At 43.4% G+C, this 20,190-nt stretch overlaps 1 protein-coding gene across 4 annotated transcripts in view; it reads left to right on the forward strand.

Moving 5' to 3' along the window:
* Positions 1-20,190, forward strand: part of LOC117419455 (coiled-coil domain-containing protein 91-like) — a 242,464-nt gene that overhangs the window by 60,902 nt on the left and 161,372 nt on the right. For all 4 annotated transcript variants that reach the window (XM_034032207.3, XM_034032206.3, XM_058986475.1 and 1 more), the window contains 2 exons: positions 1,167-1,211; positions 11,742-11,823. In XM_034032207.3, coding sequence (XP_033888098.1) covers positions 1,182-1,211; positions 11,742-11,823 — 112 coding nt within the window. In that variant the 5' untranslated portion in view covers positions 1,167-1,181. The remainder of the gene's footprint in view (positions 1-1,166; positions 1,212-11,741; positions 11,824-20,190) is intronic.

The raw sequence follows: 20,190 nt of genomic DNA on the forward strand, positions 1-20,190 counted from the left end.
CTGTTTTTTACTGCTAGATTTGTGGCTATAACTCTTTAATTGTAAAGGTTACAGGTACATGTCATACATGAAATCAGTGTTCACACACTAGGCTTTTATAAAAAAAGTCTGAAATAGTCTCAAACTCACCCTGATCAATACAGATAATAAAAACACAGAAAAAGAGCTTTTTAGAAAAAAAAAAAAAAAACATTATTTATTCTTTGTAAGAAAATACTTTAGCATGACCAGCTAAAATCCAACAGTGTACAATGAAACTTCAACATGTAGGGAACATGGAAAAAATTGGAAAATAAATAAGGGAATTATGACCATATATACAAAAGGGACCAAGAGCAACCAAAAAAAACCCAAAAAACGGATTCATTTAAAATGTGCAAAATAAAACAAAAAAAAAGAAACAAAAACGCATTCAAATTATTTGTCCCAGGCACCCTGGTCACTGTGGCTTAAATGGTCAGCAAGGTGGAGACCAGGGGAACATAACCCTAAACAGCTCTGGTCTCATGTATTTGATCCACAGACACGAAAAACAAAAATATATTTAACAGAAAATAGGTCCTTGTGCCTTTGATGTTGCCATTTCTCTTATTTTGTAAAGGATTTTGTATGAAAATGTTTGTTTACTGCACTGAGGTAGGTCTGTCTTCATTGCAGCAGCAACATTCCAAAACACTGGAAATAAGCAGGACCTTGTTTTAAAGGTCTGGATCTCCTCTTTCTAATGATGCTGTCTCTCACAGTGCCTGAGTGAAAAGAGTAGAAAGAGCCAGGTTACCAGCGGGATATTTAACATTGGGAGGAGCCTAAAGAGTTAATTTTTTATTTTATTATTTATTTATTTATTTATGTATTTATTTTTCAATATTTCAGGGTGTTCACAATCATTTTGAACCTGTCTGAACAGACATCCTCTTCGATTCAAACATTGACAATATGACCTCTCAACTCGGCCAGGCACACTTACTCTAGATTTATACAGAAGTGGGGCTGAAACGTAACACTGTCACATAATTTGAATGAAGTGAGGACGTCTGTTCAGTACCTACATAAACTTGTAAGAAAGGTGTAAACAACCATTTAAATACATTTGAAGCAAAGTTTTGTGGATATTAAAATGTGTAAACTAATATGTGTCAATCATCATAATGTTTTCTCTATTTCAGGTTTCCACAGGAAGGATGGACGATGATGATTTTGGAGGATTTGAGGTATGTACTGAATCATAAAGCTGCATGCAGCAGTTTTATCATGGGTATTTCCTCAACTGCTGTCCATATCTCAGAAACCATTTACATGTAGGCTTGTAACTTAATATCATTGACATATATGTTTTGTATCAGGATAATAATAGCCACTGTAGCTCTCCAGGACCAGGGTTGGAGACCACTGCCCTATGGGCTTACTGAATATGGTTGTAACTGACCTTAAAAAAGTGTAAAAACATATGAGCCATATTTACACTTCTTTTAAATGTCACAGCATCTGGGGTTTAAATCCAAATAATCCGTTCTTCAGTACACAGACCCCAACAAGTTAGAGACACAGGGAAATTTAAAGTGTTTCCAGGAGACCATGCTTGCCTGGTTGGAAAAAAAAAAAATAGTAAAAACTGATCTCAGATAAATTGTTTTTTTTTTTCCGTTTGTGGGAATACAACAAAGCAGGCAGCAACGGTAAGCAGTGTGTTGTTTTAATACAGAGAGAACTTCAATTTTACATTTTTTATTAAAACTAAATTGCACTAATAACTTGTTCAGGGACATTACCGGCATCAATATTTTTATTTCTACATTTTCCATATTTTTCTAAAGGGGTTTAATTATTTTTATTTTCGCTGTACAAACATCCATTCCTTTCCAATAATTTAAGGTCCTGTAGAAGTAAAAGGTTGAGGTAGAGGTTTGAACACCAGTTTCCAGACTAAAATTCAAGGCAGTGTGCCTAATTGAATCTCCAAGTAAATGGTGACGATTAGGGATGCGGTGGTGGTGTTGTCTGTGAAGCTGTGTGGTACAGGACCCTGCCCAGATGGGGTGGCACCGATCCAAAGAGAATGTGATCCTGCCTTCTGAGGTCGGTTCATTGACATATGGTGTGGTTCACTGTCCAATGTTGAGGTTTTCTGCCCTGTGGTTTGGGTTCATGCCATGTGGTAAAAGTCCATTGGTGTAATATATATATATATATATATATATATATATATACACACCAATCTTTTAGTGCTAGCTTCAAACATGACATCATCATACATTTGTCAGAAACCCCGAACAATTGAAGTCATCAGTGCAAGTACATGTTATATTGAGTTCTCAAAGTTTCAAAGAAAATGCAATAAGACATAGAAGTGACGTTTTATGTGTGAACCTGATAGTTCCCTTTCAAGTCGAAAATAACCATCAAGGTATGGGATATTGCCGTCAGGCAGTAAGGATTGGCTGAGCTTTATAGCAAAGCTGCCGATAGGCTTCTGCGCGAGCTGCCGTGTAAGCCCGCCCCCCTGGGAGCTTACTATGCGCAGCGCGCAGAGACTCTCTTCCTTTTTTGTCTTCAGCATTGGTAGCGGTAGGTAATACAGCTGGTAACTGATTGTACTCGCTAAGCTTAGGATTGACAAGCTGGTTATGCCCCTTCTCTGAGTGTGTGGAGCCTGCACTGCAGTCTCCCATATACTACCTCTGCGGTGTGTTCCACCAACCGCGTGGTAGCTGTACTGTGCCCACATATCATTGTGCCCCAGTCACATATCACTATCATATAGTGCTGCTGCAGCGTCCCAAAAAAAAAAAATTCCCATTCACTGCACAGAGGAAGACAACCACAAAGCACAATTCCCCAGCACCAACAGGTAAGTAGTGCACAGCATCCAAGACCCTGTACCAGCACTTAGCGTCTCCGCTCTGTGGGTCAGCTGACGCTTAGGCGTCTGTGCTAGCGTTCTATGCTCGGTACTCACGCTTTGGCGTGCTGCACTTCGGCGCTTTGTGCAGTGCTTCAGCGCTTGGGGACTTGACGCTCGACGCTTCGGTGCTCAACGCTCGACGCGCATCCCTCGACGCACGCAACCTCGACGCTCGACGCTCGGTGCTCCACGCTCGATGCGTCGGTGGTTGACGCGTCGGCACTCGACGCACGCACTTCGATGCTCGACGCTCGGCGCTTGACGCTCGACGCACGCACTTCGGTACTCGACACTTGCCGCTCGACGCATGCACTTCGCCGCTCGGTGCTTGATGCGTTGGCGCTCGACGCACGCACTTCAGGTGCTTGACGCTCAGTGCTCGACGCGCACCTCGGCGTTTGATGCACGCACTTCGGTGCTCGACGCGCGGCGCTTCGGCGCTCGACGCACGTACCGTCGGTGCGCGACGCTTTGGCATTCGACGCACGCACATCGGTGATCGAGCACTATGTCAAGCTTTCACCGATGCGTGACCTGCCAGGCCAAGTAGCCTGCCAGCGATCCGCACGATGACTGCGTAGCGTGTTTGGGGCCAGAGGACGCCGCATCTGCCTTGGCGGATAAGGCATACTGCCATCTATGTGCGGGGTTCCAGACACGCACCCTTCGCCAAAGAGCAAAGAGGGCGGTTGGGGGTCATTCCCTATCCTCGGGGTCGTCCCATACTATCTCGGGCCCGCCGTCGTCTGTTATGACTCCGCCGATGGCGTTGCAGCTCTCCAGGAGCCCATCCTCCCAGCTTACAGCTGGTCAGAGGTCCCCAGCCAGGCGTGCTCGGGAACGTTCCCGCAGCCCCTCCTCTCGCGGGGCACGTCCAGGTCGAGATCTCGATCGCCTCGCCGTAGAAGGCACTCTCGCTCCCCTCAACGGGGCAGGCGACATCAGGACAGATTTGGAGTGGCTGAGCTCACCTCCAAAATGTCACAGTTTATGGAGGTCATGATGGGACAGCAATCCCTCCTCATGACCTTAGCGAACGTGGCGCCTCGGGTTCCAGAACAATCGGCCGGGCCCATCGCTAATCAGCCGGTGGCTCCTCCACCAGTGGCTCACGGCCAACCCCAGGAAGTGTGGGATGTTGATGTGGTCTCAAGGGACGCATCCGAAGTAGAGCCCTTATTGGAGGAGGAGAGCACAGAGGCCGAGGTGGCATTCCAGCACTCTGGGCAGGACGACCCTGAAGTGCTGGACACTAATGACCCTACGTGGTCAGTGGTGGAGAGGGCAACCCGTCACTTGGGCGTGGACTGGCCCATGTTAGAGCCAACACAACGCTCCCTATTTGAGTCGCCGTCAGCCCAGCCACCTCAGTCCAGGATGCTACCGGCATTCCCAGATTTTATTAAGGAGGTGCAGTCCACCTGGGGGGCCCCGGCCCCGGCGGGCGAAGCTGGGTTAGCGTCCTTCCCACTGGTGGGCGCTGCGTTCGCCGTGTTGGTGAAGGTGCCAACATTATCGGGGCTGACTAAGGACCCTTCGTGCCCTAACAGGCAATGCAAGATCACGGAGACCCACCTGAAAAAGGGGTACGCCGCGGCTACAGAGGCAGTCAGGCTGTCTAACGTTGCCAGCCTCCTGACGGTCTACCAGGCGGCGCTCATCCGGGATCTGCCTGAGTGCCGCTCCGTTGCCCTTAGGACCGAGCTGGGCACAATTGTTCAGCTGTTGGTGAAGCTGGCTCAATTGAATGCGCGAGCGCAGGGCAGGAGCATCGCTTCTCTTGTGGTGGCAAGAAGGCAGCTCTGGCTCTCGCAGGCGAGGGTACAGGAGACTGATAAGGTTCTATTGCTGGATGCTCCAGTTTCACCAGGGCACACGTTTGGCCCAGCGGTTGAGGAGATGCTGCAACGCTCCGTCAAGGCGCGTGAGGCGTCGCAGCAGTTGGCAAAGATGTGGCCAAACAAACCTTTCCTTTCAGGAGCGCCAGTGGCGCAGAGCACCGCCACAGCAGCAGGCGCAACCACAGGGTAGTAAGACCTCCCCTTCAGGACCATCAGCGTGCGGCCAACCTGCGTTTGTAAGACAGCAGCGCGCCCTAGAGGAGGTGGCAGGCCACGCCCTCGTGGCTCTGGCCAGGCCCCTCGCGAACGAGCGCAGCCGAAACAGCCCTGAAAACTCCAGGCAGCTGTTAACCTACCCCTACACTGTCCCACAGCTCCAGTTCTGGCAACAATGCACCAACGACATCTGGGTGCGCAAAACTATATTCACAGGGTACACCGTTCAGTTCCAGTTAAAACCTCCCCCCTTCCGGGGAGTGGTGGTAACTGCAATGAAGGACTCGGTTCAGTCCTCAGCTCTGAATGTGGAAATACAGGCATTCCTCAGGAAGCATGCCATTCAACAAGTAGACCCTGCTCTGATCGACCAGGGTTTCTATTCCAAATACTTCCTGGTGCCCAAAAAGGACGAGGGGCTCCGCCCTATTTTAGATCTGCGAGTACTGAACAAATACCTGCGGGTGTTATCGTTCAGGATGTTTACGCACAGGCACATCATCCAGTCAGTCCGACACAGCGACTGGTTCACCACCGTGGACCTGACAGATGTGTACTTTCACGTTCCCATCTGCCCGGGTCACAGGAAGTATCTGCGTTTCGCATTTCAGAGCAGGGTATAAGAGTTTTGTGTCCTTCCATTCGGCCTGTCACTAGCTCCTCGAACCTTTTTTGAAATGGATGGATGCCATTCTAGCTCCCTTGCGGGCTCAAGGCGTCCGACTGCTGAACTATCTGGACGACTGGCTCGTCTGCGCGCAGTCGAAGGAGCAGTTGGCACAGCACACAGTGATGGTTACAGACCATCTTCAGCGGCTAGGTCTGAAGGTCAATTCAGAAAAGAGCCGCCTCGTGCCGAGCCAACAGACCGAATTCTTGGGTCTGCATCTGGACTCTGTGTCCATGGAAGCGACCCTGTCGACACAAAGAGTTGCCTCGCTGGAGCGGTGTCTCTCCCTATTCAGGTTGAGAGAAACAGTCAGCATGGAGCTGTGTCAGCGCATACTGGGGTTGATGGCTGCCGCCTCGCAAGCCCTTCCCTTGGGCTTATTACACCAGAGACCTCTGCAGGCCTGGTTCAATGCCTTGGCGTTGCATCTGCGGAGAGACAAACACCGCAGATTGATGGTATCCAGAACCTGCTGGGAAGCGCTGCGCTGGTGGAAAGTTCCGTCGAACATCCGCCAGGGCGTATGCTTGGGTCCCATCTTCCGAAGGGAGGTTATCACGACCGACGCTTCCAACCAAGGTTGGGGAGCAGCCTGGAACGGCTCAGGGACCCGCGGAGTGTGGTCAGGACCCTGGAGGTCAGCCCACATCAATGCTCTGGAACTCAGAGCGGTGGACCTCGCCCTCCGGCACTTCTTGCCAGTGCTTCTAGGCATGCACGTGTTAGTGCGGTCAGACAACAGCACGGTTGTGGCGTATATCAACCGCCAGGGCGGCCTACGGTCCCCCCGCCTTCACCAGATGGTAACACGGATGTTGCTATGGGCACAACCGCGTTTGACCTCTCTGCGTGCAGTTCACCTACCGTGCAGAGTCAGTTATGCAGCGGATCTCCTATCCAGGGGGAATGGCGTCTCCACCCTCAGGTGGTAGAGCGCATTTGGGAATGGTTCGACATAGCGCAAGTAGATCTCTTCGCTTCGCGAGAGACCACGCACTACCCCCTATGGTTCTCGGTGAGGGACCTCGACAGCCCCCTAGGAGTCGATGCACTGGCTCACGAATGGCAGCCAGGGCTCCTATATGTGTTTCCGCCGATTCCGATGCTCCCCGCCTTCTTAGAGAAGGTCAGGGTAGAGCAAGCGACAGTGATCCTGATTGCTCCTCGGTGGCCTCGGAGGATATGGTTTCCGAGCCTGGTGCAGCTTCACCTGCGAGCGGACCTATTGTCCCAGGCCCAAGGAGGGCTTTGGCACCCGAACCCCAAGCTCATGCAGCTATGGGCTTGGCCCCTGAACGGGAGCGCCTGTCAGCCTTAGGGCTTTCGACGGCAGTGATTTTGACCATTCCGAGTGCTAGAGCGCCCTCTACTAGGTCGCAGTACACGTACAAGTGGCAGTTGTTTCAAGATTGGTGTCTGGCGGAGGGCCATGACCCAATATCCTGCCCTATGGCAGTGATATTACAGTTTCTACAGAAACTGTTAGATGAAGGGAAATCTCCCTCTACGCTTGTATTTAGCCGCCATATCGGCTAGCCATGTACGCATTGACGGTTTATCACCAGGTTGCCATTTTCTGGCATCTCAGTTCCTGAAAGGTGCAAGACGCTTGCGGCCTCCAAGGATGACCAGTTTACCATCATGGAGGCTTGACGTGGTGTTAGAAGCCCTTACCAAGGCACCATTCGAGCCTCTCCACAGCATGGATATGAAGCTTGTGTCTATCAAAACTGCGTTTTTGCTGTCAGTGGTATGTATCAGCCAAACGCGTGGGCGAGCTACATGCACTGTCAGTGCATTCATCATGTACTCGTTTCGCAGGAGACGGTTCTGAGGTCTCCATGCGTCCAAATCTGGCCTTTTTACCCAAGGTCATATCCCCGTTTCATATGAACCAACCAGTCGAGTTGATGGCGTTCCATCCTCCTCCTTTTTCTTCCCCCTATTTTACTGCATTTAATCCTGTACCTCAGAATATTGTAATCTGCCAAGTGTTTAATCTGTAGTATTTTGTACTTAATCATATCCTGATGTAACTATCACTATTTAATCATATCCTGATGTAACTTTCACTATTATCTGCTGTATTATTGAATTGTGGTTGTCACACTTGAGAATTATTGTATTTCTTGTTCTTATTGTATGACTTATATTGTAACACTTGAATGTATTTGTATTTGCTTGCGATTGTAAGTCGCCCTGGATAAGGGCGTCTGCTAAGAAATAAATAATAATAATAAAAGAACGGTTACACATGCTCTGCCCTGTGCGGGCATTGAGGTGTTGTATTGACCGTACAACGACTGTGAGGCAAACAGAACAGTTGTTCATATGCCATGGTTCTAGGACTTTGGGTCAGCCGCTGTCTAAACAACGCCTTTCCCACTGGATAGTGGATGCTATTAAATTAGCTTATGAATCTGCAGGCCTTCCGCCACCAGGGCAGTTGAAGGCGCATTCCACTAGGGGTATGGCGACATCCTGGGCCCTCTTTAGAGGGGTGTCGGTGTCTGATATTTGCGTGGCAGCCAGTTGGGCTACACCGCATACTTTTATGAGGTTTCACCGGTTGAACGTACTGGAATCCTCTGCTCCACTATTTGGAGCATCTGTGCTACACTCTATGACGCCTCAGGATGCGGACATAGAGAGTGGTTGACAATATGGTGTTCACTATTCCACCTTAGGACAGGTGTCATTGCGAGCATAGACGCTGAGGTGCAGCTCCGCATATGCGTAGATGTATTGCCTACGCAGTTGTGTTATGACGTAAGTCTGTCCTACTGCCGAGAATCCTCCCTCGCGACGGCTTGGGTACACTGTTCCCATACCTTGATGGTTATTTTCGACTTGAAAGGGAACGATAGGTTGCGGATGCAACCCCCGTTCCCTGAAAGAGAAAATAACCATCAAGCCGCGAGGTCGCTCCGGAAAGCCTTCACGGCCTGAAGTGCAAAAGAGGAAAAGAGTCTCTGCACGCTGCGTATAGTAAACTCCCAGGGGGGCGGGCTTACACGGCAGCTCAGGCAGAGGCCTATCGGCAGCTTTGCTATAAAGCTCAGCCTATCCCTACTCCCTGACGGCAATATCCCATACCTTGATGGTTATTTTCTCTTTCAGGGAACCGGGGTTGCATCCGCAAACTATCGTTCTCATTACAGTCACCAGGAGGGAAGGGCACTATCAGTGGCATTGGCATTTATCTGTGCGGTACCATGGTAATATATCAGAACCAGTGTGCAAGCATATCAGCACCACCATTGTGTTTCCATTGCTGTGGTCTGCTAATGGTTCTGCTCAGGAGTGCCCCCAGAAATCTTTCTCATGGTACGCAAAACTGAACCACACCAACATCCCATCTCATGCCGATAACAACTCTTCATCACCATGCTGGAAAGTGTTTCAGCCAATCAGAGTGCTGCATTTTTGTTCTTTCCTGAGTTTCACAGCAACTATAGTGGCAACCAAATGTCCACAACAACAGTAAAAGCTACAAAAATACAGACTTAAACTAGGGGAAAAACTAGCTCACAAATCTTTTATGCTGGTTCCATTTCTGATCATTTTACTCTCACAATCACTACAACTAATCATTACTCACCCACTAAGCAAGGTGTAGAAACATAAACCTTTAATGTTACACATGACAAAACAAGCAGTTAAAAAAACTAAAACATCAATCACAATAATAATAAGGAATAAACAGATAAATGGCAGATAAATGATGAGACCGAAGGTGGAGGATCCATGTCCCCAGAAGCCCAAGATACAATGACAGGCTTTTCTTTGCACACTTTGGTGTACTTTATTTGTTATAATTAGTTGTAGCCCTTTCAATAGCTTGAAAAAGTAGCACACATGACCATTCCCCTTCCCTTGTTTTTTTATGCTTTTGTTTTGTCACTAAACTTTCTTGTGTTTTTTCTGTCGCGTTAAATACCCAATATAGCATAATGTTGTCGAGGTGCTGCACTGGTATTTGATGAATTTTCCTGTTTTCTCCATTTTCTTCCAGTTACGCTTTTAATAAATTTATATCACTCAGCGTCTTTTCTGTGGCAGCATTTTCCTGATTTTCAATGAACACGTCTCTGTTTTCATCAGTAACATTTTGAAATCTGGTCGTCATTTTCATTAAACTGACAGTTTGTGTGCTGCGATGAAGTCAGTTAAGATGCGCACACAACCTGTACATAATAAACCTGATAATCTTACAGCTGTACAAAATACGACTGTGTACTCTGGGAGTTCTAATATAATCTATTGGGCTGTAAACAGTTACTACTGATTTAATAATAATATTAATAATAATAATAATAATAATGACTGAGCTTCATTAGACTGAGTCACATAATGTATCATAATCTCAGGCTGTGTGGAGGCTGTTTTTCATGTTGGAGGTTTGTGTACAATCTGTACTCTCCCTACTGTGAAAACAGTGGAAAAAGGACTGTTAGGACTTTATAACACTTTAAATATTGACATAAGTGTAAGTAGCCTAAGTGATTCATTCCAAAATATAACTTCAAAACAAACCTGAAAAAAAATATCTTCATTCACACAAAAAAACTTGTTCTAAACTTTGTTTATAGTCATATTTATATCCTCAGCAGCAGCCATTACCTGGTAAATAAGTGACTATTGCAACAGCTAGGTTGCTTAAACTCCTGAAAACACATGTCACCCATTGGAGGCTTCATAGAGGAAGCAAGGGAGGCAGTGCCTCCTCAACATTTCAAAGTGAAAACAAAAAACTGTACCAGTTAAGCAGTGTGTGCTGGAAGCCGTGTCAGAGCATGGGTCAGGTAAGGGCGCAGTGGCGGCCTCACCTGACAATTTCCCATCCTTTTCGGAATTGTCAGCTCTTACCGTCAAGTAAAACATAGTTTTTGTGTGTTTTAGATAGATAGATAGATAGATAGTTAGATAGATAGATAGATGTACAGTAAGTTAGTTATAAACCACGACGTGCTGTTCCCATGGAACCGAAGCGCCGTGTGTTTTGTTATTGTTTTTGTATTTATTTAGAAATGTATAGATGACGGCGAAGCGCCGTGGGTATTGTTTTTGTATTTATTGTTTTGTAAATATGACGGCGTAGCTGTGTTTTGTTTTTGTTTAGTAGCGTGGATGGCTAGTCCCATCCACAGTAATTTAAAAACCTTGTGCAGAAGGTGGCCATCTCCCGAATTAAGTGATTTAATTTGTTGCTAATTGGGAGATGGTCACCTGCATAAAAGCCTGCAGCTCGCTGCACTCAGGGTGGTGGGTGTTAGAGTGGAGAGAGCGAATGAGGAGCAAGAGAAAACAAAACTAAAAGAAAACGAAAAAACCTGTATAGGAACAGTGAAGGCGATAGCCCAGCCTGACCTATGCAGTTTGTATTATTTTGTGTTCGAGATTTTTGTTTTGTTTAAACCTTTTATTTTTTCTCTGTGAGCAAGTGTTTTGTGTTTAAACCTTTTATTTATTTTTGTATTTAAATAAAACGACCAGGCCTTTAACTGCAGTACTGTTGGTGTCAGTGTTTTTAGTCCCTGCTTCTGCCTTTATGTCACCGCCCAGCCACCCTATCATTGAAAGGGGCAAGCGAACCGCGGAGAGTGAGCCCTGGTTCACAAAATATATATATATATATATATATATATATATATATATATATATATATATATATATATATATATATATATATATATATATATATAAAATCTCATGGTATGAAAATAAACCTCATCAAATTAGCATATGTAGCATATGTGTTAGGTTTCAGATATCTTTTATGTATAACATGGTCATTATGCCACCAGATGTGTTTGTTGGATTATTTGAATATTTGTCCCAGCACTATAAACAATTGCTTTACTAAAAAAATAAAACAAACTATTTTATACACATCCACAATAACACAACCACAAGCCTTTTTATTCCCGAGGAAGCCAGACACACTCAGGATACAACAGATTCAACTGGAATTAAAAACAAGATCTCGGTGTGTGCTTTGGAACTTTAAATAAAATAAATTGCTATCTGAATTAGGTGCATAGTTATTTCAAGTTGTAACTTGAAAAGAACCAAGTAGCAGTTGTGCTAACTAAACTGTTTCATGTTCCAGACTGCTGAGACATTTGAAAGTGGAGATAACGGCACGCAGCATGCTGTCTCCCCGGCTATACCATGGGCGGCCTTTTCAGCAGGTATTATTGTTATTATTATTATTATTATTATTATTATTATTATGTTTGTACAAAAACAGCGAGAACTTTGAAGCGAGACTGCATGTTGATTTGAAAAATGGGTGAAAATGAGTATGCCAAAAAACACAAATCATATTAAAATGTGTTGTATACTGTGCTAACATTGTCAAAACTAGACAAAATAAACTTTACTATAAAGCTGGAGTTTCCAATAGCCATGTTTATGTTGATACTAGTATATAATGACTGGGCTGTTAAAGGGTACATCAGCACATGAAAGATAAAACATAAACTATCCCACCTTGCTGTTCTGAATGTATTTGGTCATTGTATAATAATCCGTATGCGCCCAAACACCTGCATAATGCCACACTGCTATGTTTAAAGTCACTGTTCTCGAGCATCTCTTCTGAGCCAAAAAAACATGACTTCCGCATGTATCCTCACATGTACTCTGAAATGCCCTGCCACATGCCCAATGAAGCGTTGTATAAGCTATATTACCTCTGTGTGGAATCACACTAGTCTGTGTGACAAACATGGTCCGTCTAATCTTCCATAAGGAAGGAAATTGTACCTGCTTTCATTTTGTGTAATAGACGTCTTTCACACTGTACATGTTTCCTTCGCATGTTGTATTTTGATGTATTATGATGATTTAATGTTCCATTCAATAAAAAAATAAAAACGTCTGTGCTGTGTAAGTGGATGCGGGGAAAAGAAAACCAAGACGGAGTTCTCATTTCCAACTAGTGAAGGGACCTACCCACAATTATAGCAGCACTGTGCTGTTTCTATATACGTCCCCAAGGTCTTCGAATGAGATTCGGAAACGATGTATTTCCTTTAGGAATGAGGTCTTTGAGGATGATCCGACCTAAAAAAATAAATATTGCATTTTTTCATCATTCGTATTTGGTTTTCATTTGCATTTCCTGACACAACACATGCACAATCACCTACACGCCGTTGAGTGGGAAAGTCGAATTCGGTCACAAATTCCATTTCCCTATCAGTTTCTGAACAATCTGATATTAAAATATTATTTCGGACATTCCTTGTGTACAGTCACACTGTGTTACTGAGAAAAATGTGAATTTAAACTATTAATGACACAACGATATGGTAGTGGAACGGTATGTTTTTCTTTTCGTTTGTAGATTTTTGCTTGTTATTGTAACTGTGTCTGTTTTGGGTATTTTTTTTATTTCTGTATACCCCAAGGTGTCTAACAAAAACACCCAAACAGACACAGTTACTGGCATTCATTTAAGAAAGCACATTGTGTGGCAGTTGCCACATAGTCCCGTCCCCCCCATCTGGAGGTACCAGGTTTTTAACTCCAAAATACGATTTTAAATTGACTACATTAAAAGTATCACTTTTTTTTGACTGGTCTGTCCACTCTCTCCATGAGGTTAGCCTGAAGATGATAGGCCGTGGTTAGCTTCTGGATGACTCCCCACGATTTGCACACCTCCTCCATTAGCTGGCTTGTAAACTGAGGACCTCAGTCGGACACCAGGTAACGAGGTGTACTCCACCGGGTGAAAATCTCCTGAGTAAGGATTCTGGAAATATTCTGTGTTTTACTGTTTCGAAGGGGAAAGACTTCCACCCATTTGGAAAAGTAATCAATCACTACTAAAAGATAGACATTGCCTTTTTTACTTTGTGGGAAATGTCCCACCAAATCAATTCCCAGCTTCTCACCTGGCTCACAGACAGTACTTGGCTGCAACAGTCCTGCTGGTTTACTATTAGCTGGTTTGTATTTCTGACAAACACAGCATTCCTTCACATGTTGCCATGTGTCTTTACGAATGGTGGGCCACCAAGCCACCTCCAAAATCATGAGCAAAGTCTTCAGACGTCCTAGGTGTCCACCTAAAGGATTATCATGGAAATAGAATAAAAACAATTGTGCAAGTGCAGTGGGAACCACTCGTTGAATCCTTAACCCCCCCCCCCCCCCCCCCTTCGGTATACCAAACCCTGATCCGGTTAGGTCCTGCCGGAGATGGCATTTTCTTCTCATCAAGAAACTCGGTTACTGTTGGATCCTTTGCCTGTGCAGCCGCCACATCATCAAGTGAAGTAGGAAGATCGGTCCCAAAGTTGTTCCTCTTTTTAACGCACACTGCTGTAACTGCCATGGGGGTGAGCGGAGCACGGGACAGGGCATCTGGGACTACATTGATGCTGCCTTTTCTGTACAAAACAGTGAAAGAAAACTGCTGAAGTGTCCACCGTATCAGCCGAGAAGATCTTCGGAGCATTAAAAGCCCATGTTAGTGCGGCATGATCCGTCACCATATGAAACAATACTCCCTCCAAGTAGTGACGCCACTTCTCAACCACCCACACTACTTACAGACATTCTTTTTCAAAAGTGGAATAATTACATTCCGTCCCATTGAGCACCCTGGAAGCATACGCAATCACATGCTCCTCATCTTCCTCTCTCTGGGCAAGCACTGCACCAAGACCGACCTCGCTTGCATCTGTGTAGACCCAAAAGGTCTTAGAAAGATCTGGGTGTGACAAAACCAGAGGGGCTCCTTCACATCCTTCTTTTTTAGATGGTTGAGGGGAGCTGCGATGTCCGCAAAACATGGAATAAATTTATGGTACCAACCTGCCAACCCGATGAAACGCTGTACCTCCTTAAGGTTGGTAGGTACTGGATACTCTTGGATGGCTTTTAACTTCTCCAGGTCAATGGTCATGCCTACCTTAGTCCAGGATATGTCCTAAAAACTTCAATGAGCTCTTGAAGAAGTTACACTTGACCAGGTTTAAAGTACCTTGCTCAAGGGTACAGCAGCAGCGTCCCCCACCTGGGATTGAACCCACGACCCTCCGGTCAAGAGTCCAGAGCCTTAACCACTACGCCACACTGCTGCACTGGTGTAGCTTCTCAAACACTAGCTTGTGGTCCTTCAAATGTTGGGAGTCACTGGGAGAATAGATGATGATATCGTCTATGTAAACAAAACAACAGCGTCCTCTAAACTCCCACAGCACATGTTCCATGAGACGTTGGAAAGTAGCGTCAGCGTTCTTAAACGTCTTGGTTTTCTACTACACAAAGATGTACACAAAGGTACAACTTCCTTCCTTATGGAAAATTAGACTGACCATGTTTGTCACACAGACTAGCGTGTTTCCTCACGGAGGTAATATAGCTTACACAACGCTTCATTGGGCAAGCGCCGGTACATCTGACAGTACACGAGGAAGTCAAGTTTTTTGTCTCAGAAGAGATGCCCTAGAAGAATGATTTTGGACATTGGCAGGGCAGCATTATAAACATGTTTTGGACGCATACGGATTATTATACAATGACCAAATACATTCGGAACAGCAAGATGGGATTGTTTATGTTTTGTCATTCATGTAGTGTTGATGTACCCTTTAACTAGATTTTTAAAAACAAAAATAAGTAAACACACAAAAAATAACAAAGTCACTGTAATAATGCTGCTTTATATAAATAAAAATATAAGATAATTAGCATGATATAATTAAGGGATAACCACAGGGTCTGGTAATAGTAATTAACCCAACTGTATAAATTGGTAATTGTATGTAAAAAATAATGTGATATCATGTAACAATTGTAAGTCGCCCTGGATAAGGGCGTCTGCTAAGAAAGAAATAATAATAATAATAATAAGGTACAATGCAGTAACTAGCCTCTCAAAGATTTGATTTATTACAGTCAAGTAGACAACATTTCAGCACAGTTCTCTGTCTTGTCTGTTTTAAACACATGGAAAATCAAACTTTCTTGTATCTCAGTCATTTATGAATGATAGCCTGCTTCATCTGCTTGATTGAAATGTAAGGGAGTCCTCTAGAAACATGACATGCATTGATGGCTGAATGACCTTGTCTTGGTCATAAAGTTTCTAATGTTCTTATTATCCATTGGTGACTGGGAAACCGTGGAGGTGTCCATCCATCCATCCATACATACAGACTTTTGCTAGTGCATTGCTGCCACAAGTGAACACCTTGTTGGCTAAAATAAAAACTAGCAAGTAGATCTTTAATTTGTTTTGTGTTATTGTGCAATACGTGTGTACGTGATAACATTACGATATTAATGCTTTGTTTTTAATTGTTTTGTATATTGTTGTTTGTGATGTGCAGTAGGAAATAAAACGAACAGTAATTCTAAGTGCCTATGTATATTGCAGCTAAGGCATACGCAGTAAACAGCAAACAGTAAACAGTAAACATGGGGAGGCAACTCCAACACCGATATCTATCCGAATCCGCAGTATAGTGAGGGGTGATATAACAAGGGTGTGTGTGTGTGTAGACTATAAGCAGCAGTGTGTCCAGGGTATAAGCATTTGTGTGTGTGCAGACTGTAAGCGTGTGTGTGTGTGTGTGTGTGTGTGCAGACTATAAGCAGACTATTCAGAGTATGTTTTCCTTCACCTTTACCCCAGACCTATTATGCCTATGATATTGTGGTCCTGCAACTCTTTTTGGTTTCTGATTTTATAGAGACTAAATGCTTTGAGATATTGGCTTCATATTTGACAAGTTTACAGGTAAAATAAATATGGTGTATACAATTATATAATTCTCTCACCTATATCCATTCATGTTATTTAGTTTCTCACAAGGGCTTTCATCAGTATCAGGTAAGTGAATGAGAATAGTTTGTAATCTGTAAAAACCCATGCAGCCATCACAACGCAATTGTTAGCAGGGAAGCTTGCACAAGGGTGGGAGGTGAAACTAACTACTAATCAAATTAGTCTGACATTGACACAAAAAGCCCTTATGGGGACTAACTAGAAGCATGTTGTAAGGTCTTAGCAGAGAGTGTCATTATTTATTTATATTTAATACCATGTGAGTGGAACGGAGCGGGAATCGCAAGCAGTGGAGCGGAGTAGAAGAAAGGGCGGAGCGGAGGATATTATGAGCGCTGAGCGGAATTCTGTCACCACTCCACTCCGCTCACATTCTCTGGGTCTTAGTAGAGAATATATCGCTATGAATCTTGAGCTCAAACTTTTTTTTTAAGTTTCATAGATGTGATTATTTAATTTGGACTATTCGTTTATTTTAATTTATACTGAACACTAAATTGTATGGCCCCATGAAATAGAAAAAACACTGTCAACCCTGAGATTTTCATTATACATTCTCAACTAACCAACTATTTCCCTCAAAAACATGGCACTGTTAGGGTTTATGTTTGTAAAAGGAAGACCATGCCACCCCAAAAGGGGTTAAACAATCCCATTAAATAAAATATGATCTCCAGTGGGGAATCCAACTTCTGACATTTACATTTTTTTGAACTCCTCAAACAGACAAAAGCATTAACACTTAAAAGAAATGGGTGTGACTGGCTTATAATTTATTTTTGTCTTTGAAGTCAGAAGGAGCAGGGATTCTTAAACGGAAAACCACAAATACCCTTATTTTAGACCTCAGTGAGGACAGATTTATCAGCCTTTAGTTTAAAATAATTACACAGAAAGAAAATACATTTTAATCATTGTCTTGGTCCATATTTTCAACAGGAAATACCAAAAAAATGCTGCTGCTGTTAATACATTGTAAAACTACCCATTAATTATGAAACAAATTGGTTGATAAAGCTTAAAATGAATAACTTGATGTACTGGTACAGTTAGTAAATTGTCAACTTAATATGAAAAATGAATTGAGGCCTTCAGTGCAATGTTAATCACAGAAAAACTTCTGATGGCAATAATTGTAATGAGTTTACAGGTTATTGTTCTGACAGCAATAATTGAGCCACAGAGCCCGTCGATGTGGATCCGTCGATGCATGCTCTACCGTGTGGTAGATGACTGCGACTGGAGTTATGCGCCAACAAAAGTCAAGGTCATCTGCCACACGGTAGAGCATGCATCGAGAGGGCTCTATCGCTGTTAGAAAACTATTTTCGATGGGTAACCTTCCGCTGAGGAAAATAGTCCCTAACATAATTAGAATAGAAAAATGATATACACGTAGAGAAAACGTTTATTATTATTATTATTATTATTATTATTATTTGTCTAACATATTTATTTATTTATTGGGGTATTACTCTTTCTTTTTACATTTTATCTGGACATTGCCAGATAAATTAACTGTACAATTGTTGAATAGTCTGTGTAGTGTAGAGTCGGACTCGAAACTTCTTGTTGGAGGCGGGGCCTCATTCAAGGTAGCAGGGAGTGGATTGGCTGGTGCGGAAGGAACTGAAGCAGGGTTGTCAGTTTGACTGGCTGGTTTTGAGGGAGGGTGTTGTTTGGAACCAGCTGATGACAGAATTGTGGACCAATTGTGTCTTTCCTGTTGATTTGCTGTCCAGTAGCTGCGAATTGAGCCTTCATTGCGGTGTCCTGTCACGGACATGATTTCCCTTGTCTCTAGACCAGCATCAGCAAGTATCAATGTTTAAGTAGCTTTTCATGTTATCAGATTAGTTGTAGATTAGAATGTTAAGGGAAAAAGGCTGTATTCATGTGCGGATTGATTTAAAAATTAATTCACAGTTAAGCATGTCAATGTTCCAGCGGGCATCTATGCAAAATAGAAGCCTGCTGGATCTGGAAGCTGATTGGCTGTTCACACTCAATCGTTTTCTAATTGTAATGAGTTTACAGGTTATTGTTCTACCATAAATATTGCTGACAGTGAAACTTTGGAGCTCATTTACGAAAGCGCACTAAACATTATGGTGCACCATAATTGCAATTAATGTGCATGTTCCTGATTTCCGTATTTACTATTGCAATTGTATTCATTGTCGCACGAAATAGTGGGCATATCATGGCATACACTGATTTTATAGTGCCACACTATGGTAATCAGAATGAATATGTGATTTGTATGGTAATGCATGATAATGTATTTAAATGAGGCACCCCACTCTGAATAATGAGATGAGCTTCATTCACACCATATTTACTAAAGGGCTATAATCGCATTGTGCACCCTAGAGTGAGTGATAATTAGTTTGTTTGGACAGCAGGCTTTAACCACTGATAGGCGTGCTATTTAAACCTATTTTTCTGGGCAGAAATCTATCTGGCATCATGGAGGCATTACTTGCATTGACGTTTTCATATAGAGCAGTGAAAATATTTGGATTTGGATGAAGAACAATTCAATGAACTGGAAATTAGCAAAACGGACCTTCAGGACTAGCTGAAACAAATTGTCTCGAGTGTGGAAAATGCACATCATAAGAAAATCTTTTTAAAATACTAAGGGATTTCTATAGATATTAAGAAATGCCCAAGGAGAAGAATATAACATTTTTAGCTATGTTAGTCTCAGAGCTGGAATAAACTGCTGTCTAAATTAAAACAAGACTGGGGAATCTGTCTGTATACATACTCACCCCGACTTCGTCACTTCAGATAATGTATTTCTAGCGGTTTGTAAATGTACAGAAAACCACAAAGACATGTCTGCACATTATCCACCCCTCTCCGACACAGATCTTAAAACATTATTGAAATCTGAGATGGCGTTGAACTTATTTTTATTCCTCCCGTCTGTTCTGCTCAAACAGCGTCTGCACTGAGAGGAAAAAAATAATAACTCAGTGCCGTCTCAACTCCGCCCCCTAGTGTATCTTTTCAAAGGCAATGTACACAATATAAAAAATAAAGATGTACTTTTGCATGTTTCAATTAAATTAATTTACTCAGCATAATGGTATTTGAATTCTATATTTTTGTCACTGGCAAGTAACACATTATTATTATTATTATTATTATCTTAGCAGACGCCCTTATCCAGGGCGACTTACAATTGTTACAATATATCACATTATTTTTACATACAATTACCCATTTATACAGTTGGGTTTTTACTGGAGCAATCTAGGTAAAGTACCTTGCTCAAGGGTACAGCAGCAGTGTCCCCCACCTGGGATTGAACCCACGACCCTCCGGTCAAGAGTCCAGAGCCCTAACCACTACTCCACACTGCTGCTCCAAAGTTTTAGTACATGCTTTCCCATTGTGTATGATCAGTCAATAAAAACATACTTTAATTAATACCTGTCAGTAGGTTCCAAAATATTCATTTGAATACTAGTTTCATTTAGGTAAACGAATATGTCAATGTGCTGCAGGGGCAAAACTTCAAAACACTGAGCAGCACTGTTATAGATAACAGGTCATTGCGAGATAGTCATTGAGATCATTTTATCATAATAACATGCCAGCTAAAGGGGAGGATATTATACCTGTAAAACACTTAAACATAATCATCAACTAACTCTGCAGCTCTGGAAACAGGAAATATGTTGGCGGTACCAGTCACAGGGTTCACAGACCATATTGTTTTTGTTTTCTATTCCAAGCT

The sequence above is a fragment of the Acipenser ruthenus genome, chromosome 14, assembly GCF_902713425.1.
Source record: "Acipenser ruthenus chromosome 14, fAciRut3.2 maternal haplotype, whole genome shotgun sequence".
In the NCBI taxonomy this organism is placed as follows: domain Eukaryota; kingdom Metazoa; phylum Chordata; class Actinopteri; order Acipenseriformes; family Acipenseridae; genus Acipenser; species Acipenser ruthenus.